The following is a 26,385-nucleotide window of genomic DNA, read 5'->3' as shown; positions in this document are numbered from 1 at the left end:
CTTACCAGGCTGGACTGACTTCATCCCTCACATCTTTCTTTTAGGGTCTTTAATAATTATGGGGACAAAGATTCACATAACTTTGTATCACTTTGTAATTGTCTTGAAATTAATCTAACATTAGCCCATCAACTTCTCTCCATGTACAGCAGCCGTTTAGTACCATCACTAAAATTATATTATTTTTTGCTGTTGTAATATCATTTCTGATTTTTTTTATTGCTAGTGGGGTAGGACCAAGTCCCTTGTAAGGGATGCGCCATAGCTCAAGCAGTTAGTCGCTGGCTTCCCACCGCGGTGGCCCAGGTTCGATCCCAGGTCTGGTCAAGTAGGATTTGTGGTAGACAATNATAGGTGAGGGTGATTGTGGAGCAATTGGTGGAATGAAGATAGGCACGGGAAACCGAGGTACTCAGAGAAAACCTGCCCCAGCACCACTTTGTCCACCACAAATCCCACTTGACCAGACCTGGCATCGAATCTCTGAAATTACTAGTAATGGTACATAGACCAGCACTTACAGCAGGCTTCTAAAGAACTTTCAGCCACATTCATATTACAGATTTGTCACTCAGAATAGACATACATACTGGTCTCATAATCATATTTAACCTCACACTTATAAGAAGCACAAGAAACCTAAAACACATGCTTTTTCTCTTGATGTAGCTAAAGGATAGAAAAGATTACCATATCTTGAGGTTTTACCAAAAACAAATGTAACATTTTATACTTCACTGAATGAATAAAAATATTAATTGCCTTTTCTATATATAAATTGGTAACTTTATTAAGATTTTGATGAAAGTTTGTAGTTATTAACATTCTCATTAATGTTCAAAATTGTACATACGTGCAGCATATATACTAGCATCTTCCCCACCCTCTGGTTCACCCCGACCTTCAGCCTCCACTTCAGATCGGGCTGTATCATCTGATCTGGCAACACTGCCTGTGTCATCTGTATCCACTTCTGTCAGCCGTTCTGAGTCTGATGCCAGGACATCTGTGCTCCATGCCTCTGAAGCTGTCTCTGACACATCCAGCAACTAAGAATATAAAAACAATAATTTGTATCAAACACTAAACTGTTTGGTGTTGTATGGCCATGTTTTATGTTTAAAATATAAACACACTGATTTACTTGTAGCATAATGATTGTAGAACCCAACGATGTTACACATCTTATGTCCTTACTGTTGCCATGAATATCAGCAAAAGTCTTTGTCCCTTTACAACTTGCCAACATCACCCACATACAAGACAAAATAATAATATGTGGCAAGTTCTAATATTTTGGAACAATACTAATGAATTAAAATTTTATTTATAAACATGTAAGAGCAACTTACATTAGTGGAATCTTTTGTGTTATTCATTCCATAATTTTTAATTTTGAAACCTTAGAGATTAAAATATGCAAGGGCATAACTTTGGTCCTTTTTTATATAAATATATCACTTAGTCTCTTACCTTAAAGAAATGCTATTACTAAGGTGATCAAATCAAGGATGATGAGATGGGTGGCATATGTAGCAAACATGGTGGAGATGAAAAATGCATGTGAAACTTTAGCTGGAAAACCGAAATGAAAGGGGCCACTTGGGAGACCCAGGCATTGATGGAAGGATAATACTGTGGACATTAGGCCTCACACGAGAATAAGGGACCAGAGAAAGAGCCATTCCTAGGCAACAGCTCTGTAAACACGCAACACTACCAGAGCCATCACTAAGCAATGTGTGCATGCAAAAATGGAGAACTGTTGGAATTGGTGTTTTCTGTGTGGTCCATGCTGAGGAGACAAAAGGAGATGATTGTGCACTATGAGTTCTCCGCATGAAGGCAGGATCAAATACCTCCACTGTAGCCCTGCGAGTTGTAGGTGGTGATGAAAAGGGAATCCAGTGCCTGGGGGTATATCTGGGTCACCCTGTTCCTGGAGGATATATTTACAGGGACACGGCCCTCCAGGTTGCAGGAGTCTTGAATCTGAGACACTGAAATATGGTCATGAGTCCCATTGCATTTGGGCATAGGAAGGATTGTGCTGGTGAGGGCCACTGGCAACTGTAAACAACATATCCATCATCTTGTCAGTGAGGCCACCTCACATTAACAGACAGACAGCAACACAAACCTGGTCTTGGGCCCCAGATGGGTGTTTGACACCAAGACAGATTGACTGACTGCCTGTTGGTTGTAATATAACTTTGACTTTGACCCTGTGAGTTAATTAAGCTTGGCAGCCTGTTAGTTTGATTCAGAATCCATTAAAGAATTGACAGCTGAAGTTGGAAGTCAGTCCAGCCCAGGAGCTAGCAGCTCATGCAAGTACCAGCTGAAGACAGTGGTCAGAGTATGAGGTTGGTGTGATGGTGTGAGATGGTTGCCACCCTGTAAGGATGTGAACCTGGAAGCAGAGTAATATCCACTGAGGACTCTAGTTTGCATGTGAGAGTGATCAGTGAAGTGTAGTCAAGGGCTATAAAAGTGTCCAATATCTCCAGTTATCAACCTGAAACCTGTCTATCATCACTCGAACTCTTGATAACTGGTGTTAGAAGTGGGATTGGATTGGCTGATCAAGTCGTTTGAATTGCTGGACTGAAGGCTGTGGCAGAGAGTTGTATTGTCAGCCTACAAAAATGAAGCAATTAATGGAGCTCCATGTCAGAAAAAATGGGCTCCAATCAAATGAAGATGAAAGCCAAGCTGCACTCAAGAAGAAATTAAGACCAGCAAAGAAGAGACAATTGCAGAACTGAAGGTCTGGCATGAAGAGATGCCTGCTAGGAATGAAGGGAAGCCAAAATTATTAATGGCCTAAAGTAGTGAAGGCTGTGGGTATGGAGGCAAGTCCAGATGAAGCAGAGGTCATAGCAAAATGTCAGCAAGTCACTAATGAAGAGGCTGCAGTGGAAAATATTGCAGCATTGAAGACCGATCCAAGGATCGACATTTGACCTTAAGGTGGTGTGGAAAAGGAACCAGGGCAATGGTGGGTACCAGCAGAAGTTGGCCACCACCCACAGATGGTTGACCTGTTGTGCAGTTCCTGCACTCTGCAAGGGACCTGGAAAAGACACCCGGCTACGGCCTCAGAGGATGAAGCAGGAGACAGAAGCTACATCTGGGAAGCAAGGAGACATTCTATGAAGCTGTTCTACAGACTTTCAGACTGGAGGTCATGAAGTGAACAGTCAGGTTTTCTATCAAGCTGAGCTGCAGAAAATAAATGACTAAACATTGTGGAAGAGTTGGCCCCCACCCAAAGGAAAAAGAGATGAGTGGCTTGCGTGCTAGCATTGCAGGAGCACTAGCCACTCTCGAAGTTTTGCCCACACTGACTAGAAAAAAAAAAATGGCAGTACATCTATAGGCTACTCGGAACAAGAAGCTTTATGGAGGGAGCCATGTGACATAAGGCTTCACATACAGAATAAGGTACCAGAGAAATAGCCATCCCTAGGCAACAGCTTCATAAACACGCTACAGTACTAGAGCCATAGCTAAGCAACATTCGCATGCAACAGTGAAGGAACTGTTAGAATCAGTGTTTACTGTGTGATCTGTGCCAAGGCTAAATAAGGACGTTGACTGTGTTATGAGTTAGTTCAGCTCAGAAGTCAGTCAGTTTGGATCAGTAATCAGCTGAGATTTGACAGCTGAAGCTGGAATTCAGTCCCACTTGGGAGCTAGGAGCTGAAGGAAGTATTGGCAGTCACAGTATGACATTGGCATGAAATGGTCACCACCATGCAAGGGTGTGAGCCCTGAAGCAGAGAAATGTCCACTGTTGGAAGCCATTACCAAGCAACATGAATGAGGGCACTAGTCTGTGCATGGCAGTGATCTGTGAAGTTTAGGCATGAGCTGTAAAAGTGTCCAATAAATCCAGTTGTCAATCAAAAACCATCTATAGACACCTAACATGTGACAATATTAAAATGAATATTAAAGAACTGTATGTCAGGTTATTAGATTCACATTTCAAGATAGGTCTACTAGGGATCTTGTGAACATAATAATATTTTGGGTTTCATAAAATATGGGTATTTTTTTAAATGAGTGCCTCTGAGACATGTAATTATTTTGTTACATAACTTACCTGGGTTTCAGCAAGCTGGTTTACTGTACCATATGTAGTGTTGGTTGGAAAGTTACGCTCACTGCTCTGTTCAACAGTCTCACTGTCACTTGCCAGTACATCTGTACTCCAGGTATCACTCACCATTGAAATGGTCTCATCTCCTGTTGTACAAACAAGTGAAACCAACCCATGATGATGTCAGTCCAGTACTGTTGCAACTTAATTTCTTGTCTTCTTGCATACAATGTTTATGAAGGAAACATTATAGGCTTAGTTCAACCAAGTTCTTTAACACATAATTTTCATTTTGTCATAGAGTTCAATAAGAATCTATTATCTAAAGCAACATACACCTCACACCTAGGCTCAACTTATTTGAAAATCACATGTATGTTTTAAATTTAAAATTTTTACCTTTCAAATCAGGGCACATATCAAATGATTAACTTCTACAGTAATTTAATTTTTTCCTAAAATATATACACTTTTAACAAAAATTTGACTTAAAATTTAATATGTTTCAAGCATGCAAATAAAGTTTTTACGTTTACTTCAGGTATTAATGAAATGTTTAAAGCCAGGATTACAGTCAAAGCACTTGAAAGACCAATACCATTATGCTAGTTGTGTTCAGTGTACTTTATCAAGATATGAAAACAATGTTTGGTGTTAACCCAAAGACATATGTAAACAAGGCAAACTGCTAGAGTTCAATATTAAAGAAGTTTACAGAACATACATGAATAAACATTAAACAATAACGAAAAGTAATGGCAAAGGTCTGAAGAAAAATCAATGGGGAGTCCCTTATCTTCACACCTTTATCATCTTCTCTCCTTTCTTCTGTATCTGATTCAAATCCCTATAATTGTTATTGGATGTGAAGATACATACACGTCACGACCATCTGACAATGCCATATGTCAGACACTGAGAACAACTACAATCTCTGAATGCATAATATACACACAGCATAAATCACAAACAGTACCTTATTATATACAAACAAATACCTTCCAGCAGTTTCTTTATCTCAAATTTTCCAAATTTGTCATCAATATCAGAACGACTTTGTTTATTAGGAGGTGGAGGAGGGAAGTCCAAAGGCTGGCGAGGCTCTCCAGATGGACCTCTAAGAACTCCACCAGGACCTTCTTCACCTTCAGTTATCTGAGAAGAGGGGGTGTCTCGGCCTATTAAAATAAAATATCTATGACTTATCAAGATTCCAAGTTTTCCTACCTGCATTATACAAACTTTAACGAGCTATTAACAGAATCTCTTAGCACAATTTACAAACATTATCTCTTCATGTAAAGTAACAGTAAAACCTGCTTATAATGGAACCTGAAAGTACTTGAACATTTTTCTGTTTTAACACATGCATTAATTTCTGTAGGAAAAAAAAAGTATACACACTATACAAGTCCTGGTGTACTTATGATCCAAACTGCAAGATAATTAATTCATGCCACATAATTGTACTACACTGTGCTAGATCAGCAAACATTTCCTTACAGCTCCTTTCCTTTTATTACTACTGCACTATTTTCTGACAGATGTAGTTTCTGTTACTGTTGTACTTTATTTCGATTTCTACATGTAACATTTATGTGTATAACAACTAATCTTTGTTTTGTTTACACTTCATATTCGTGGGATCAGAGAAACTTCCCACTACAAGCAGGTTTCTGTTTAATCCAGGATTTAAGTAATTTTATATAATATGGTGTGTGTTAAAGAGTGCAGTGTAATGGACTTACACAGCAAGTTTCATTGTTCTACTGTACAACTTTCCATTTGCCAGAACACATGCAAGTAACCAGTGCAGCTGAGACTCCTGCATACCCAACAATAAAGCAATCAATTACAAGATGGGCTGATACTTGTCTCTACTTGAAGCCACAGAATTTTACATTTCTCTGTTCCTCCAGTTCTGGGGCTCACCAATAAGAGTACCAATAAACTCCTTCATCAGGGTGCAAACAGGATGGAGCATGAAGGTGTAGCTGTCCCCTTTCCTATCTTTGTGCCTATATGCTGGCTCTGGTAGACCACCTAACTCTTCTCAGGCTCGTGCGACAGCAATAAATAAGGAAACTGAAAACTGCAACCTTGAGGCCAGTCCACTGTTCCAAATCAACACAATTTCCATTGTTAATAAACTGTTCATTTATCTGAAAGTGAAAGTTTGTAACCTTCTTCATGCAAGCAACGAGTAATATGGCCCTATAATATTATAGAAATTTATTGCAAAAATGAAGGCCTGACTACTTGAGACAAACATGAGAAGTGCAGCCAACTCAAGTCTGACTCTCATTAATTTAAGATTCTAAGTCCCAAAGACAGGTACCTTATGGGAGTGTCGCTTTATCCTCAAGAAGGATCTGAATTGATGACATCTCCTCCCAGAGAAGAATGTATTTCTAATTGGCTGATTTTAACTAACCAAAGTCATCATGCAATCAGCATAAGCCAATCATGTAATGACTCTTGAGAACAAAGCAGTTCCCAGAGATATAACTCAGACCCCCACATGTGGAATCAGTTACATTCTGCAGTTTAGGGTTCAGCTACACCATTTTGAAGACAAGCTATGTTAGTTATGCACATCATGTCTTCAGAAAACTACAGACTTGCCTCCTGTGGTGATACTCTCCCCCTTCAGTCAAAATAAATGTAAGAAAAGGCAGCTGTATTCTGTCCAGATACAAGGAAAAGTTATAACTCACCAATAAATCAGTCACCCCCTATGAAATGCCTATAGAGGACAACAGTAACAGGCTCAGACTATCACAAACCTAACCACTCATCTCCATCTAGTGTTAAGGTCTAGAATACAAATCTTCACATGCCCTGTTCACCTACTTGCCACAAACTTATATACATGGGGAATTTTAGCTCTACCCAACTTACAATACACTTTCCCAGGAAATCTGTAGAATTTTCAACTAAATGAAGAATGTAATTAATTACCTGAAATATTTGGTGTTCCTCGACCTGACACATTGGCTGAAACCATGTCAGAAAGATTGTCATTCTGATCATTCTCGAGTTCTAGAGATGATGCAACACTGTGATTTGATGCCGCTTCTGAGACAGCCTCAAGGTTATCACTAGTGTTGCCTGTAAAATATAATTAATATTTTTTTTTTTAATTTCATACATCCTGTTGTGTTATTATATACAATTGTTTATTAAGTCCATCACAAAACAACAATACAGTGTTCAAGGCTAAATTTGCTTTGCTACATATTTCAGCTATTCATAGACATCATCAGGCAAATACACGATCATCATGTTCACACATTAGTGAACTGCAATTGCATAGTGAGTCTGGATATTTGACAATTATCATATTATAAAACACATGGTATAAAAATTACAATGAAATATAAACTTATTATAAAGCAAGTTTTTACCATAAAATAAGGTTAAATCAATTCAAGTGATAATCTATATCACGAAGTCGGTCACTGCAAAATTGTATTTTCCTGTGGACGATGGTATATTCTAGACTTTGTATGATAAACTGTTTAGAGGTCCGTGAAGTATAGTTTTAACATTAACTGTTTGGTTGGCGCCTCATTGTATGATGTATTTATGTCTGTTTTGTAGGGAATACAGTTGCAATCTGTATTCCCTGCTTCTATTCAGCAAAATCAGTAACCTCTTACAATGTAGTCATACTTACTTACCGATTGAACCTTCATCGTGTGACAAAGAAAATCGAGTTCGCTTCTCGTGACTTTCTCCTCTTTCAACCACACTGCCATCGTGCTCTTCTTGGCTGTCAGGTAAGTTTACATGCACTCTTGCATCTGCACGTGATGAATGCTCTTCCATGCATAGTATCTGTGAAATATGTTCACCTCTGATAAAATATTAATAATCTCAACATGGCGATTAAAAATACACTTCCTCATTAATTCAAAATATATAATGAATGCAAAAAAAGATTCAACTGTTCCAATTCTGCCATAGTTTAAGGAGGAGCAAACAAAATTTATAATGGATATTTCAATCAATGATGGACAGTTTATTTTTATGATCAAAATGAATTTCTAGGTAACTGCAGGGACCAAGAGCCTTTGTGAGAGAGTAATACTCTAGTGGTAAAGAATTACCCACCTCACACAGCAAAGGAAGATTACTACTCTATCCACTGAGTCCTCAGCCAGGTGAATCCAGTTCATACATTCACATCCTATTTCTTAAGATCAATTTTAATATTATCCTTCCATCTATGTCTAGCATGATCACACCAAGGAGCTGAAGAAGACTGGCCATTCAGAAACACAGAAGGCAGAAAGGAGATAAGAACCTAATCTGGGCCAATGGGAACTGGGCTCTCTTACTCACACCCTGAAGGAATGGATAAAGGTCTCTGAAAGAAGACACATACTTCCTCTTGACTTGACCTTCTTATGCTGTCACCCTGAAAAATGCCTCTGACCAAGCAGAAACTCTTAAATTAAGCCATTCCCTCTGACACTGGCCCAGACTAGGGCCTTATTTACAATCCACTTACTGTGGATCTGATTAGCTGATTTTCTTGCACTCCTTTGTTTGATGCATGTTGACCTTATTATAATTCACATATATCTTAGCCATACTCAGCAGATGTACTAAAACCCCGAAGATGGAAACAGCAGCCCCTTCCAAAATGCTGGGATTCAACTGAACAACTGCAAGGCTTCATAAGACAAGAGTCTCGCCTCTAACCACTGTGTAGACCTCAAATTCATATGTGATACATGATTTCATTCTCTAATTACAAGAAATTTACTTGAAACTAAATTATACATTGGTAGATCTGATGACACTTAGAAGGTCAGAGATAACAAAGAGTGGTCATGCTTACTTTCTGTTCAGCAATAAGGCCCACACTCTCACCCACATTAGGAGTGAAAGGTATAACTAACACATCTTGACTCCCATGTTCCCCATTATCATCATCCCCTCCCACATTTTCCTCTGTTCCCTCCACAGTTGAGGAGGCAGGAGATGATGAAGAACGTGCTATCCGGCCTTTTCCAACTGGAAACACATTAAAAATAATATCATAACCTAGCTTCCTGGTATTCCACTTCAACTTCATATACATCATTTTGAGCGAGTCTAGAGATATGGTTCTGCTAGTGCAGCAAAACCATGTGACTGCAGCATCAGGTGCAACATGCTGAGATTGTTCACTTACTGCTGCAGCAAATGGCTGCTTCACAGTAATTATATGGATTCTGAGCATGGATGTTGTCAAAGTGACGGCGGTTTACATTTGAAGGGAACAATAATCGGAGGATGGGCTTACAAGGATTCATAACATTCTTCACAAATAGCATTGGGGCATCAACAAAATTTAATAACAACACATTTTCTCAATTCACACTGCATTTCATTTCTAGCCATACAGATCATGAATACTGTTGCTATTTTATTTCTTGACGAACTTTCTACTTATGTACTGATTCCATCAACGTTAATTTTTTTTTTGGATATAACCTCTAAGTTTCATACAACCATTATGTCTGTAATGTCTGGCTTACAAAAAATATTTCACTTTCAGTGGAGTAGCTTTCATACCAAGTTTCATGGAAAATGGTCAAGCTGAAAGGGGGACACATAAAGAGTTTGCTTACTACATGAATATATCATCTAAATCTATTCTGTTCTTCAAATAATTTAACTTTACAACATGTATGACATGATACGTACTCTACCAGCTGCATTTCTTCATCATGAGTAAAACATTAACCATCCATAACTGGACAAACATTAAACATTGTTACCACAAGAACATGGCCTGCTGCTGCATCATATGCAGACTGACTGGTCCCAAGAGCAGCTGGTGTAGTGGATGTATGTGATGCCATGCAGTTGACGAAGTACCAGACCCAGGGAAACAAAAATACTATTGTAGCAATAATGTGTGTCCAAAACTTCAGAAACTGCATATTTTTGTTACATTACTGACATTATACACTTATCAAAAAACAAACGCCATGGTTTTAGTTCACAAGCGAACTATACTGACTGAGCGACCGCTGCTTGTTGGCGAAGTTAGTGACAACTTTAGTGGATAGAGGGTGTCACATGACCAGCATAACAAATCCCCACGGCCATTAATTTCGGTTTTCTAGACTGGAGCTGCTATTTCTTTAAAATAGCTCCTCAATTATCCTCATGAGGCTGAGTGCACCCTGTTCCAGACCCACTACTTCTCAGAAAATCTGGTAGCCCCGGGAATCGAGCTCAGACCTCTGTATCTGTAACCAGGAACTCTGACCACTAGACCACAGAGGCGGTCTACATTTATACAGCAACACTTTATTACAACAAATTGTCATGGGCTGCCAAAAATTTTTTCTATACTGAACTTATTCACAAAGAGACAGGTTTAAAAAAGTGCAGAGAAAGCACATTTCACACATCTGAGAATTGAGTGTGATAAAAGGAAAAGTCTTGGCGAAACTAATGCAATGAATCTCCAACTGAAAAATGGTTCATTCATGTCTCCATGTCTGTTCCACGAAGAAAACAGAACAGTGTTTTCGTTTTTTAATCAAAAGTCACCCACAGTGAATGTAGTAGTTCCTTTTAAACTGACGAGGAAATACAAGCACAAATGGTATATTCATGTTGGGGTGCTCTATGAGGCACTTAAAAGTTCTGGGGGATTTAGAGATAAGGGCTGTTCAAATGTGGCATGCACCTGAAGAAGACTTCAGTAATTTACTGTACCTACTGAATATTTGGTAAACTCCCCAAGTAGCACACAGGAAACAATCAGATTCAGTTATATTTTTCCCCAAGATTACTTTCTGGGAAAGATCATGGCACTCATCACTATATTTAAGGTCAGTAATGAATATATTCCTGCTTATGTGGAATATTAAGTCCTGCATTTCATTCAAAGCATAGGATTAATAAGGTGTTAATTAAAGGGGAAGCACAATAGATCATTATTGGTTGCGGTGCAGGGGCTGGATTGTGGCCCAGCCCACATACATATACACATATATGGAATATTGGAATGTGATTACCAACTATTAGTTGCCAATAATCTCTGACAGTCTTTCTTGTAACAGGATTCTACTATGCTGTCACATGACACCTAAAATGTGAAGTAATGGAGCAAAGTCTGTTGCTAGGGTATGGCTCCACAGACACAGTCTCCATGACAGTGATGACATCATGCAACAAGGGAGTTGTGGGAAGCTGCGTTGAAATGCAGTCTGATGCCAGGCGGACAGCGCCACTACAATCAAACATGTGATATGTCACCCACACCAAGAGAGAAGCAGTGTTTTCTGCTGGGTCTGTGCAAAGGCTATATCTGGAGAATCGAAACATAAGCCAGACCAGCCTGAGTCAAGAGTCTAAAGGGAGTCTGCAGGCAGACAGACCAGTTTGAGTAGTTTTAGCTTGGAGGCAGGCAGTCCAAGACAGTATGAGTCAAGAGGCTACAGAGAGTTTGCACGCAGACAGACCAGTCTAAGTACAGTTCGAGCTCAAAGGCAGGTAGTCTTGAGGCAGCCCAAGCCCGAGACTGTAGCCCATAGTGCAGGAGTGGGAGCCCCTATTCTTGTAAGTCATAGTATAGCAACGCTGTGTCGAGCTGCAAGATAGGTGCCAGCCAGTGAGAACCTGAGCCATGGAACATAGAAGCTGAGGGAACTATGGTGTGGGAAGCCATTATCAGACAACTGGTGAAGACACAGCAAACTGAGAAGACTTAGTGCATACTGTAGTGATTTCCAGAGTGTGTGACTTGGCGATGGCACTGTAGTTACTTGCAGCTGTGATCTGTAAGTGTTCAACTAATTTGATTATCAATCAAAACTGCATCTATAGTCACTCAATTGCGTGACAATATAAATATCACAACATTCACATACCAGCCCAGTCCTAGTTGGTGCACAGCTTACCTTTACCCAACAATCCTGCACTCTTTCTTGGCGTGCAAGGAGTTGCTGACTGTTGTGGCTTCAGTGCACCACCAGTTACATGACCATTAACTGTGGTATTTCCAAGAGGAAGTTGCATTAATAAACTGGTCAGCTGCTTCTTGTTCTCTCCCAGACTCTCACCTCCATCAGCAGATACAGTTTGCAAGAAAAGCACCTGTTGCAAAGAACATTTATTGTTTCATATATGGCAAATAAATTAAATTAAAGTCTTCTGGAAAACGTGTAATTAAGCAGTGTATATCTCACACAATATTAACATTGACCCTTTGACCAATGGTGGGGGTCATTTCTTAAAGCAGTGTTTCTCGGCCTGTGGGATGTGGTAAAAAAAGGTATACCTATCCCTGTAACAGGCTGTGGAAGCCATAGGGCTATAAGATGTAGAGGCTACCACATTTTCTAGACAATCAGCTCATAGATGGCAGAGGGGCTCTCAGCCTTACATGCTGGCCACTCTTCACTCCAAGGGAGATTCCTGATACTCATTTTTCTGTGTGACACGAGATCTTGAAAGTAATTAAATCAGTTACACAAAACTTTTCTGCATTCCAGAAGCTTCCGCTCTCGGTTGTGGAACGTTTTCCTGTATTATAGCTTGAAAACAATTGAGTAAGACAACTCATGGTTACTGCCTAACAACTATGTTGTTCTGTTACATTCTGTCTTGCACTGTATGTTTATCTGGAAGCTAATGTGAATAAGAAAAACAAACGACATTCCAAATCATGACTGATATCATTAGAGGGTAAGTAGTTAGTTATTTCGAGAGGGTGGGTTTCCCCATGCACCGCGACCAGTTTGATCTATTGTCCTTCCCTCTATGATATTGTACCAGTCTCTTTACCCTACCGATAAATGGTGCGTACCATCAGTCCCGCCGAGCAAGCGAGTTCGGCCACTTGCTTAGCGGTGTCTATAATGCTTCCCCCATCTATCAGAGGCCTTAGAGGCTATTGTTGGGAGGGAAACGTCCTGGAATTTGGCTCAGTGATCCCCTTTGGGGATATGAGGTTCTTTTATGTGCCATAAAGTTACGACACGGGACACACAGCTTAAAGTCCCTCCCGGACGACTTGTTCCCTGAATTTTTCTGCCCTTAAAAATTCGACGACCTCCGCCGGGTATTTGAACCCGCGTACCACGAGTCATGAGGTGGGAACGTTACCTCTAGACTACGGAGGCCGCTAGAGGGTAAGTAAAAAGTAAAGTAAAGCTAACAGGCCGTGGAGGCCCATAGGGTTGTGAGACGAGGGTCCCACATTATCTAGACAATCGGCTCAAAGATGGCGGTAAGATTGTCAGCCTTATGTGCAGGCTGCGCTTTACTCCCCAGGAAATTATTTAATTCTTGGTACTCATTTCTGTTAGAGGCTGAGTTGACCCCAGGGCCATAGTGCAGCTGGAAGGATTATGTCAACTGAAAAAAATCCAATGACCTCATTGGGACTTGAACCTGCGACCTTCCGGCTTGTAGCATAGTGCCTCAACCAACTACAAATGTAATAATAAGTTAATTAACATATATGTGATATACTGTAATGTAATTGGATATCTGTACCTATCTTTTCGGTATCTGGCATACACAATATCCACAAAATCATAGATCATTTCATGCAAACTTCACAAAAATTAAGAATCTTAACAACCTTTATATAAGCGGTAATATCTTCCATGTACCACACACAATAGCTCAGCCAGTAAGAGAATGGTTATAGGCCAATGAACAAGTGGGATTCAATCCACAGCAGGAGAAAGGACTTTTCTCTTCAGAACTGTATCCAGAATGGTTCTAGGGTTTGCCCACCCTCCTGCCCAATGGACACTGGGATAACGTAACCAGAGTATAAAAGTAACTACTTACTTCAAGCCAATGCCTAGATTAAGAATAGGTGGAGCTTTATCTCCACTCCTCCTTACATCACTATTGCGTGGTGCTTAAGCAGAGGCACACCTTTTCACCTTTTTATATCTTACCAAATTATGTAGTTCAGCCTCAGTAAATAATGCTGCAGATCGTGATAATCCATCCAGTTTTGAACTGATTGTAATCACAGGCCCATCTTCCAGCCCATCTGTTGCTCCATCCAGAATTGCATCAAGCAGAGAAGATACACAGTCCTAAATATAACAGAAGTCTTGTCAGTGGTAACAAATTAAAGCCGAAGTATCAAAATTTCAATGAATATTTCTTTTTAATTCCTTAAAATACTCTTGGTTTTTAAACCATTATAAAAGAGAAAATCTGTGATTATATTATTCCAAATAATTTGTCTAAGTCCAAAGCCCTGAGTAATATTTCATAACATGCTTATTTTCTATAGGGAGGGGCTTTGGATTTCTGAACAACCCCCAAGATAGAGGGCAACCCTTGTTTGTTTTCCAGAACTGCTTAGTCAACATATTTGCAGCTGTCTTCCATACCNCTAAGGTATCCGATTTTTTTTTCTCAGGACTGGGAGCAGATAGACACATGCAGTTTAGTTTAAAATACGTGTACACTCTTTGTGAATGCGTGACAGAGAAGACAACACTGTACGGCACACAGACTCTAGTGGTGGTGGAGAGAGAGAGGAGTGCTTTTGGTACCTAAAATGGCGACGTTTTCGTTGGAAGAACAGCAAGTAATCATTCGTTTTCTCCACTTGCGTTGTGCGACAGCCATTGAAATTCATCGCCAGTTGAGTGAAACATGTGATGATGGTGTCATGAATGTGAAAAATGTGCTTTTGTGAGTGTGACAGTTCAAAGAAGGCCGAACGTCATGTGACAACGAACTAAAAAAATCTGGGCCTCGCACCAGCCGGTCTAACAACATAGTTGAGTGAGTTGAGAAAGTTGTTTTGGAGGACCGCCGATTGAGTGTGGAAAACATCGCTTCCAAAGTTGGAATTTACGTGGGATCTGTGCACACAATCCTGCATGAAGACCTGCGAATGTGGAAAGTGTCTTCCAGGTGGGTGCCACGAATTCTGGCGGATGACCACAAGGCTGCACACATGACAATTTGCCAGGCGATGTTGACACGTGATGAAGGCATGAATGGGACTTCCTTTTCATCAACTGTGACAATAGATGAGACATGGATGCCGTTTTTCAATCCGCTATTGCATCAGCAATTTTCCAGTGGTCAAAACAGACTCCTACAGAAGTGTTCGCAGCGGCCATGGAATCATGGCATTGACATCGTGAAAAATGTGTACGGCTGCAGGGAGATTACATTGAAAAGTGACCGAAGTTTCAAATTTTTTGTATGATTATTGTCTGAGAAAAAAAATCGGAGAACTTAGAACTTGAACGCACAACATATTAAAACACTTGCACATGTATAATTACAAACCTAAACACAAAAATTCTGTATACTAACCTTCTCAAATAAGTTGTAAAGATCTGACACCTTACTGTCCACATCTTCATACTTAGTCATAGCCAACATCTGCACAATCTTGGCCACTTGGATAAGATTAAAACGACACACATAGCTGATTGGAGCATCTGTTATACCATATGGTTCTGGGTTAACAATTGCAGGACAGATGAAATATGTGAAAACCAAATCTGTGCAAATAGCATTTACCTGCAAAAGAACACAGATACCTGTCAATGTTATATGACGAACAGCATAGCACATATTACCTATACACATACTTTTTTTTAAACTTGTTGAAGAAGGAATTTCTTATGAACAATATGTAAAAGTTCAGTTCCTACCTCACAGGAAACATAATACCTCTCCATTATAGAGACTATACAGTTAATGCAGTTTAGCGAAACAATCATAGTTTATTCTGACAACCATTCATTCATTCATGAGTAATCTGTCAGACGACAGGTCCATACATAAATAAATACACATAAATACATTCTGTGGGCAAACTGCACATCCTATTTATTGCTATATAAGATGGCTTATATAGAAACCACTGCAATTTAAAAGTACTAATGACACCAATTATCTCAATTTAATATTCCTTGCTCTCCTCATCAAGCAAGTGTGAGGGATAAACCTCTACAAAAAGATTTCAGTTTACTCTTGATGATACAGTGAAGACCAAGGCTAGCAAAGATGTAAAGATTAATGTGGAATCCATAACACAAGTATTCCATACATTCATGAAGTTCTGACAAATTTGGTAGGTTAGAAAAATCCAAACCAAGTACGGCCAGTCTTGAAAGTAAATGCTTTGGTTATGGAGGCCAGTACAAATTCCACAAATAACACATTTACAGAACAATACAGAAGAAACTGCAAAGAACATGTTGACAGGATTATCTCTTAACAGGACTTAGAGAACTCTTAAAAATATCAAACAAAAGAGAAAGACCTAAGAATTAATGGAGAATTGTTTTATAATGTTTGTAACATTAGAAACACACCTAATACATTAGGTACCCCCTTCTGCACAGACCCTCTATCCCAGTGGCAGGTTTGTAAGGCTGAAGGAGACAGCACTGAAACCTTTATCAACCAGAAGGGAAAACTTTCTCCCATGATATACAGCTGTAGCTGAATGAATGGAAATACACTGTTGTTACATCACATTAAAACAATTTCAAATCCACAAGAACAGAGCTCTTTCTCACTATCTGCGTCTAAAACGTTTCTCTGGGCATCAGATAATGTATGAATAATTTGTGACTGAACTGTCCACTTCTAAGAGGTGAATTTGCTTAATAACATTCTCATGAGGGCTGCAAAAGTTAGAAATGCTTACAACTTTCTTCAAGTAGCCATTCTCACTCTGTCCCATAAAACATCAAGAATGATGCTGAATTCAATGCAATACATGCTGGTCTCTTACCTCCTTAGGTTCAATATTCCCTGACTTAGATAGCAATCCAGCTATCTGGCGCACAAGCCAACAAACACCAGCAGGAAAGCAATGCATGTTATTTCGTAGACTGAGCACAAATCGGTTTGTAATAACTACAAGACAGTTATTGGTCCATCTGCGATACTCCTGCAGTCGAATGTTGTATTCAGGAGTGCCTTCAGAACCAAACTTCTTTAGGCATTCCTCTGGAGGAAACCTGAAGAATATATTATAGACATGCTAATCAAATACCATTGAAAAAGTCATGTGCTGTATCCATTATGTGTATTGTGAGCACTTTCCTTACTGCAAGTTTTCAACTTCAAACTAGTGTGCATATGTTACAGTTCATTCAGACAAAGAGGTATGAGAACAAGAAACAGTGGAGTAGAAAAGGTGGCACACAACAGCAACTGTTGCCATATTTAGACACTGCAGTCACAGTGTTTTGTGGTGACATGTGGAATGTCCAATTTCTAGTCACCTGTGCAGGTGCATTTTGCATGTCTATTATTACTCAACCTAGGCCACTTTCTTGTTTTCCCACACCATCTGTGCATGGAATAATGAGGTCAGAAGTGACAAAAATGGTCACAACATAAAAGCTATAAAAGAATATAAAGTTCCTACACATAGTATGCCATTTAATTTGTTGACAACTGAAATAACAAATAGTAATTTGCATATAAATAGAAGCTAGAAATTTTTGTTTCAACAGTATGATTCATCTTAATCATACACATAACTGAACTAATTCAGCATCACTTTCCAACAAGTACAAAAAATACATATGACACAGGAACATGTATACAATTATTGGAGAGAAAGGAGAGGAGGAGCAAAGAAAAAGGAAAAAAATGAATCAATTTCATTCATTTCAGACTCAGGATTACTGAGTTCTGAACTCTGTCAGTCATCTGACAGAAACTGGATGTGTTTCTGTTCTCAGGTGAAAAGACTGGGAGGCATTTACTCACCTGGGTCTACCAGAGACAGCTGATCTCAGTCACCAGATTAGCTGTCTGACAGACAGACCCTTTCATTTGAGGATGACACAGATTCAGTTTCAAAAACACTGTGTTCTTTTAGAATTAGATGATTTATGAAATTCAGAACCCCAGTATTGCCAAATGTAACACATCAACAGAACCCTTTAGAGGTCACTCATAATACTTTCAGTCTCAATCTGATTGAAAATACCTATTCATACTGCTATGCAGATGAGTATGTGACGAAGATTACAATTTAACCCACTCTTCAGCCTTGACATCACTCAGAAAAAGAATTATAGCTGCATTTTTTCTTAAAAGAACTCTGGTATTCTATAGAATACCTATAAATTGTACAGAATTCCCTAGGTATTGTACACAATGTCTCATTTTCAAGCTTTGTTCATGAAACATGCAAGACAAAATCCCCAAAACATTCATTCACCTGACTGTCGCCTTATCTGGATCTATGTCCAAGAACATTTCATCCTCAACAAGCAACTGCATGATAGGTTTATGCAGTGCAGCTGTCAGGAACAACTTTGCAGAAAACAGACCTTCATGAAATTCACCATACAAGCGAGCAAAAGCACATGACTTCTGGCGAAGAAGCCTGCTGACAAAATGAAAATGTTACAAATATTTTATCACTTACAAGCAACAGACTTCATGGCAGTAACCTAATTCTACACAGTGTAAAAACATATGTACAAAACATATTATAATTATGATCTGTCCAGAATCATCAGTTCAAATTACTGTAACAAAAGCATACAATTTAAATATATAGTAGCATAACATTACATACGACTACAGCCCTAGCCAATGGTGGCTCCATTTCAAATGCTGGCCTGTCAGGAGCCTCGTCCTGTGCATGTACCATATCTGACTTGTTCCAACATCCATTATTCTCTTCACTGTAGCTTTGCTGTAGGCTTCACAAAGGTTTACACATATAATGTCAGGGTCTAGAGGTTACAGAAATATCACAGAAGAAAGAGTCTAATGGGGCAACAAGAAACAGTAACTTCATTACAACTTTCAATGACTATACTGTAGCATATAGACACATCGCTACACAGCAACTCTGTAAACAGCAGCATTGTTGGGTAATTCCTGCAACATACACATACTGAACAAAAGAACAATGGGGCTATACAACCTGTTTCTAAGTAATGCATCAGTAAACAGGCCTACAATAATAGGGGTATTGTTGGAAATGGTGTTTTCTATTTGGTTCATGCAAAGTAGTTATAAAGAAGAGTTCAGCTGAGAATCATCAGTCAATCCTGGAGTTCCAAGTGAGCAGTTAGTCCAGAGGTGGGCTCTGCAAGGGAGGCTGAGAATATGGTGCTATGAGTTCAGGTGTGGAGTGTTAACCAGTGGGCATCAAGGTTGAGAATATGGCACTATGAGTTCAGGTGTGGAGGGTTAAGCAGTGGGCATCGGCATGACCACAGAAGCTGAAGAATCTCCTGTTAAGATTCAGTATCAGGAAATGTCTAACGAAAAACAATGCAAACGAATAGCCATTGTTGAGAGCTGTTACCAAGTAATGACTCATGAAAGCAGACTGAGAAGACTTGGCATCCAGTGATTTGTAGTGTGGAAAGCAGCAGTAGTGTTATAGTTATCTGTAGTTACAACATGTAACTGGTCAATACATCTGTTCACAAAGCCGTACCCTCTTTAACATTCACACACACACCCTTAAAACTTTACAATACATACTTGAAGCAGAGTGACAGCTATTAAACCTTATGGAAATTACGAATATGTATGGAAAAACATGTGATTTGAATGTAAAACGAGTCCTAAGATCAACAAAATCATAAGAGAAATCTGGAACAAGAAATGTATCATCTTCCTCTAACAACAATCATCATCACCACCACCACCACCACCACAACCATCATTACTTTTACTGCTGGTGCTGTTACCTTCCTGCAACAGGCTGTTAACAAATGTCATGATCTTGTTGAACATGCCGGAAATAGCAATGCTGAAGGGCTTAATAGTTCAAGCTTATATGCACAGTAATACTAAAAATCTCAGAACATATAAGAGCCTGATGGTACTTATCTGTAGAGGGTCTGATCAGAAAAAGGACAGAAAGAATTTCTGAAACTCCATTTCTACACATAAAGAAGCAAGTAAATTTTCATTTGGTTAGTGTGGTTCTACTCTGGCTATGTTTCTTCTGATTTTATTTGGAATTGAAAGAGAGGATATTAATTTAAAATTATATGCTGATTATAGAACATAAATTTGTTAATCAACATGCAGACATATATAACAATTTAAATACATAATATTAAAGTAACTTCATCTGGTTGATTGATAATTTGGACGACGGACAGGATCAGCAAAACCTGGGCACTTGCCAAAGTAAGATGAACAGTGCAGGCTTGAACCTGGCCAAAATCATACTTAACCAATCAAAAATCAGATGGGCACTGAATACCTTTAGACTATTTAGCGGGAACAGATGGAATTGTACTGGCACTTTTGCAGCATGGGGCACAACTCTTAGTTCCACACTTATGCTGCATATATAGAGCCTGCATGGCATGTGGTTTTATCCCCACGGCCCGGAGGCAAGTTAAGGTGATGTTTATCCCAAAGCCCGGAAACTAGATTACACCGAGGCTAAGGCTTATCGTCCTATCAGCCTGTCATCTTTCCTTTTCAAAACGATGGAAAAAATAGTGGATAGGCATATCAGGGACGGGGTGTTGAGGACATATCCTCTACACCGAAACCAGCATGCCTACCAAACAAGTAAATCTGCCGAAAGCGCACTACATAATGTGGTAACACGCATAGAAAGTGTGATTTAAGACAAGGATATTGCCTTAGGAGCATTCCTTGACATAGAGGAAGCTTTTGATAGAACCTCATTTGATATAACCAAAGAGGCCGCTGGAAAGCATGGCACTGAGCCTGCAATATGCAGGTGGATCAGTGCTATGCTGGAAAGCAGAACCATAGCTACTACATTATCAGGAGAAACCCTGGGGGCGTCCATGTCTAGGGGTTGTCTGCAATAGACCACTGTAGGTCACGGTGCAAGGGCTGAGAAGGCCCACCCTTGATACATTCATTCAACTTCATCTGGTAGAGGTGTGAAATATCATCTTCCAACCTAGGGGAAAGATAATGCTCAGGAACAGAAGACTATGGAGGATACTGGACATGGGAGGCAGGAAGTAAGAGGAGAATGGAGAAAAATGCTTTATCATCAAATATCATTATAGTGAATGGATGAAGGAGGGTGAACTGAACAGGACATGTAGCTCACATGGAAGAGGTGAGACATATATAAAAGTATTTTGAGTGAGAGAGGGAGGAAGAGAGAGACACACACTTGGGCGCAGATGGGATCATTAGGATATGGCTTACATTCATGTGGCTCAGGAGAGGATCCAATAGCAGACTTTTCGGAACATCAGGGGAAATCTTCAGGTTTTATAAAAGGAGGGGAGTTTCTTGACAATGTGTGAGCGACCACCAGCTGTCAGGGAGCAGTCATGTTACACACACATACAGACAGCCTAATTTTAATTCTTAAATAGAATTCACAACTTTCTTATTCTGATTGTGCATACAGTGTTTCACACATAAGATGTTTTTCAACAAAATAGCCTAAAATAACATAACAATTTCGCTACATTTTTAACTGCCTATACATTTTCTCACTTTTGCTCTTTTCCTTTTAGATGAAAAGACATTTAACAATTTGAATGATTCAACTTTTCAAAATACTAGTAATATTTAAAGCACTATTCAGTTCATACCTTAAAGAAAACTTGACGCATTTTAATTAAATGATCAATCGGTTTATGCAGTTAAGGAAATAATGAAGTTTTCCTATGAGAATCATATAAAACACATGAATACACTCTTGAGGGCAAACTGTTGAGATTCTTAATATTAAAGCAGGTGGTATGAACCATAACCACTGTGCTTTAAAGTGTTGATGTGGTAATTGGTAATGCTGTGTTTCAGCATCCTGCTGCAATTGTTTAACTTAACGTCCATGTATTTATCGTCCGTCAATATTGCAACACTTGTTGCACCAAAATAACGTGGGTATAACATAAACTTTAAAGGATTTTATCTGGTTTTACCTTGAAAAGAGAGCAACAGTGTGTGATTTTAACACGAACTATGACAGTGTAGCAGTTTTAACATAATTTAATAAAATATTTGTAACATAGCAAGACACCTGAAGATGGCTGTTTGGGGCTGAAACATGTAGTGTCAAAGTGTATAATGTTAAACTAAAATTAAAATTAAGTAGTGAATAAACAAGTGTTGCAATAGTGACAGACGATAAATACATGGACGTTACGGTAATTGGTACTTCACTTAAAATATAACTACTTACAGGGGAAAACTTCTTATCCAGGAAATGATGCCTCAGTATGACCCCTTAATTGAATACTGTACAGTGAGCTGATAAAAAAAAACAGTTCCTTTGTCCAGTATCAGCTTCTGAAGCATAATTTCTTCGAACTACAGCGCTTACCTGCGCGGATTTTCTGAGGGCACAAGTTGAAGCTCTGTGAGGTTGCGTAGAAGCTTTAAAGCCAGCAGCTTATCTTCTGGTAGCAAAGTGCTGCCAAATAATCCTGCCATTATAGAGTGAACTATTCCATGCATCATATCTGGGAGCAGACGATCCCCAGCAACAAGGCAACTTGCAAGAAGCTGAGGCGAAGTTCGCAGTGTTTGCAGGAATTCCCCATATGCTAGACATTCCTGTTACAAATAACTGAACATCAGACAATAATGACTCCAAACTAAGTTTATCAATCACAGTTGAAAAGTACCATTAAAAGAACTATGAAACAATTTTGGACTGAATAAAAAGGGGATGACAAAATGTACTTAACAAAACATAAAACAAATCATACAGTAAAACAAATTACCTGAAAACCCAGCACTTTGTACCCATCCACAAAGACAGTATTGTCAAGAGTGTTGGCCCTCTGACAACAGATGGCTGGGGTACAGTCAGGATGGGCTACAATCAGCCGATTTAAATTGTCTCGCTGCTGAGCTGTAACCCATGCTAACTGTGCTAGCCTTGATGATCCACTAATTACCTGCAAAATAATGAACAATTTCATTATATTTAAACATAATATACTAATAAGCTACAGTCCATTCCAGTGCTGTTAACTCTTTGACTGGCGTGAAGGGTATTTTAATGCCACCCCTGTCCTGGCAGACCCTTTAAGCTTTAAGTCGCTAAAATGAATGCGCCAGTGTTATCTAATTCATTTTTTTCTTTTCTTTTTTGTCCAGTAACAATGAAATCAGTGCTAGGCTCAAACATTCTGCTGGTATCCACAGAGATTATGTGTAACATATGCTACAATCTAGATAAGATTTATTTGTAATCAGATAACTATTTTATCATGCAATTACATACTTTCTTTCTGAAGGCTATATAATATACAATATATATTTCATAACAGGAGAATGGAGAAAACTGAATAATGGGAGGTTCATAATTTGTACTCTTCACCAAATAGTAATACACTGATGAAATTGAGGCCATAAAGTCACAACACATACCATGTCTAGAAAAACGATAAACACTTACAGTTTGGTTTGAAAACCTGAGCAAAAAACTACTTGGGAGACCTGAATGTTGAGGGAAATGCAAGACAAATGGGCTCCCAATACAGTATTTTTATAACACTGCATCATGAACCTCCAACTTTACACCTCTGTAAACACATCACTTTCTGACTGACTCTTGAATGTGGGTGTCCCAGACATGAATCTGGTAAAAACTGAATCTGCTTCAGTACAGAATCGCAAGTTCTGGCCTCATTAACTGTGAAAATATTATTTTGTATCCAGCAATTGTTTAACCTTCTTAAGAATGCTAATTAATTAAACAATACAATACATAAATGGAAGCCTTACAATCACTATCACTGAAAAAATTAAACTACCAATGGTATGATAAATAGGCTTTGTTTACACTGTCATGTCATCAATGACTTAACATTAAATACATTAAAAAAACATATAACCTTTTCATTCAGTCCTTGTAAATGTTGCTGTTCAGACGACACAAACAATCTTTCCTGACGTAAATGTCCAGCAAGCTCAATAATGTCCCAATGGAGGGCATTCATCATCAAACCATCATCCATTGCCTAAAAACGCAAATTCACACCATTCGTTACATTCCTCGTTACGCTACATTTTACATGCGTACGGTCTATCAAAATCGGTACCAAAACATCGGTATTTAGTAAGGAGGGTCATGGGAATTGAGAACGTCTTAATGACAGTACTCCAAAAGTATAATCCAAACGCAACTGCATACCCATCACCAGATATAAAAGCAATTGTACGTCCAATAATAATAGTAATCACAATGACAATTAATAAAACAGAACGGGTCAGCCAAAAATGGAATAACGTTTCTGTCAAAAAGAGAATAATCTTCTCAAGTAAGTTATCAGGTTTTACGAAGCATTCTCTCACCTTAACACAAAACTCTAATTGCACGAGTACACATTTCTTTGACAACAAATTATTAACAGTGTCTTTTGTCCTGAGGGTTATTTGCCTTTGTTTGTAATCACACGCTGAAACACCCTCCTTCAACTCCAGTCGCCATTTTAATCTTTCACAGAGGTTACAAGAAGTATCTTTCGACTGACGGACATAATCGCGATATCATCTTAGGCCACTGAACAAAATCACTGACCTCGCTCGCAGAGAGCTGGTGGCTGCCTTACCACGAATTACTATACTATTTCCTGTTGACTACAGTGATTGACAGCGTATTCCACAAGATTTTAACTCTGATATGCTCTATTCACATTTTCTGCTGCGAAGTAAGCGATGCATAGGTCTCATATTGGTAAACCATGGGTCCGATTGTTACACGGACCAACGCAATGTTGCGTGTTCCGATGCAGCATCGTTCACTAAAATAATTTAGTGTTTATCTGATACTGCCTAATCTGACATATAANGCAGTGTCCACACAACAAACATAACTGTGAACATCATAAACAACGACAGTGTTTTCATAATTGTAGTAAGTGCCTCTGATGATGGTTGTGTCGAAAGTAACATACCAGTTAATTCCGGTTTCATTCATTTAAGATTTTTATATCACTGAAAAAAGACCGATTGTGTGACAGTACTCAGTAACATAAATTACATTAATTTCCATGTTGGCCACATTGTCCCTTGAGCTCTTAAGGTTTACACCTCCAATTTTAATAATTTTTCGATTTCTAAATGCATTTCGCTCCTTAGGGCACAAAGGTTGCATATCAATAATTTATTGAGTAAAATAACAAAAAAGTCTCTTGTTCTGTGTACTATTTCAAAACATTTGTTTTTAAAGTATTATGTCCTTGTCTGTATTCAACAAAACATTGAAATAGAACCATTATGACATTCAAACCATGTTTCTTTCCTAAAAAGTATTTTCATGTTAGCAATGTTGTAACTATAAGTATTTTAGGTATTATAAAGGGCTTATAGCATAAAATACTGATACAGAATGAAGTAATTTACACATTAATTCAGAGATATGGTCCACAATGTGTAGTGCTTCTGTCAAAGTACTAGCACATGAGATCTGAAGCCTTCATGGCCATGACTATAAAGAATACTGTCTCCTGGGATATTTACCAACATTTTGGAGGAAGGTTTTGCCTCCATCTTTAGGGTCAAAGAATAATGGTAAACAATTTCTAGACTGTACAGCATCACATCCCAGAAGGCAGTATTCTCCAAAGTACTGCTGTATCCAGTTTCATCTAGTTTTCAATGCTGATTCTAGGATAAAGAGCAATAATCTTAAAAATGTGTTCCTCTGCAGTCTTCACACCAACATGAGTCAGCAATTTAAAAATAAGTTCTGTATTTCATCTACAGAGCTTCCCTTGACAACCTATGAAACTAGTCTGTAAATACCTTAGGGCATGGTTTCTTAAATTACAAGTCACTAAGTACATAAATATTTACTTTTGGAGGTCACTGGGCCATAAAGTTCAAAATCTGCTGCCCTAGGATATACAAAACTTTTGGTGGAGTCTATGTTATAAAATGTTTAATGGTAGGTTATTTTTTGCCATTGTTACTTTAAAATTCACACACACAGTAAGCTTTATGCAAAAATCACAGTCTACTATCATATAGCACAAACTCTCAGCTCTATAAATCCTTGTTCCTGCTATTTTTAGTGAATATATGTATGGAATGGAACAAGAAAATGTAATTTAGTTCAAACGGGCTTCATCTACATGATCAAAGGATCAAATCTTGTTAAGTCACGTTTTTAATGCTTATATATATAGAGTGTCACAGGAGAAATGTGCCAGACTTCGGGAGGGTGTTCCTTATGTTAAAATATGCCGATATAACCCAAAACACCTATGTCCAAAGTTGAACGGTTACGGAGATAATGGCCAGAGAAGTGTGAAACTTTGACAGGTGTTACACTTGTTGATTACCAAATACATATTAAAACT

The 26,385-nt window shown here is 38.7% G+C and overlaps 1 protein-coding gene across 4 annotated transcripts in view; it reads right to left on the bottom strand.

Annotated features, from left to right (window-relative positions):
• LOC111870632 (GTPase-activating protein and VPS9 domain-containing protein 1) overlaps positions 1–24,509 on the bottom strand; it is a 55,767-nt gene extending 31,258 nt beyond the window's left edge. For 3 of the 4 annotated variants that reach the window (XM_033753941.1, XM_033753940.1, XM_033753943.1), the window contains exons 1-15: positions 24,377–24,509; positions 23,917–24,042; positions 22,798–22,974; positions 22,395–22,627; positions 18,309–18,479; positions 16,863–17,091; positions 15,428–15,637; positions 14,038–14,181; positions 12,022–12,217; positions 8,958–9,133; positions 7,792–7,948; positions 7,070–7,219; positions 5,107–5,286; positions 4,112–4,254; positions 854–1,049 (exon numbers count right to left, since the gene is read on the bottom strand). In XM_033753941.1, coding sequence (XP_033609832.1) covers positions 854–1,049; positions 4,112–4,254; positions 5,107–5,286; positions 7,070–7,219; positions 7,792–7,948; positions 8,958–9,133; positions 12,022–12,217; positions 14,038–14,181; positions 15,428–15,637; positions 16,863–17,091; positions 18,309–18,479; positions 22,395–22,627; positions 22,798–22,974; positions 23,917–24,039 — 2,485 coding nt within the window. In that variant the 5' untranslated portion in view covers positions 24,040–24,042; positions 24,377–24,509. The remainder of the gene's footprint in view (positions 1–853; positions 1,050–4,111; positions 4,255–5,106; positions 5,287–7,069; positions 7,220–7,791; positions 7,949–8,957; positions 9,134–12,021; positions 12,218–14,037; positions 14,182–15,427; positions 15,638–16,862; positions 17,092–18,308; positions 18,480–22,394; positions 22,628–22,797; positions 22,975–23,916; positions 24,043–24,376) is intronic. The other variant, XM_033753942.1, reaches the window with a different exon arrangement.
• Positions 24,510–26,385: the final 1,876 nt, after the last annotated feature.

Source organism: Cryptotermes secundus, unplaced genomic scaffold (assembly GCF_002891405.2).
Source record: "Cryptotermes secundus unplaced genomic scaffold, Csec_1.0 scaffold529, whole genome shotgun sequence".
Lineage (NCBI taxonomy): Eukaryota > Metazoa > Arthropoda > Insecta > Blattodea > Kalotermitidae > Cryptotermes > Cryptotermes secundus.
This window is presented reverse-complemented; position numbering and strand designations above follow the sequence as displayed.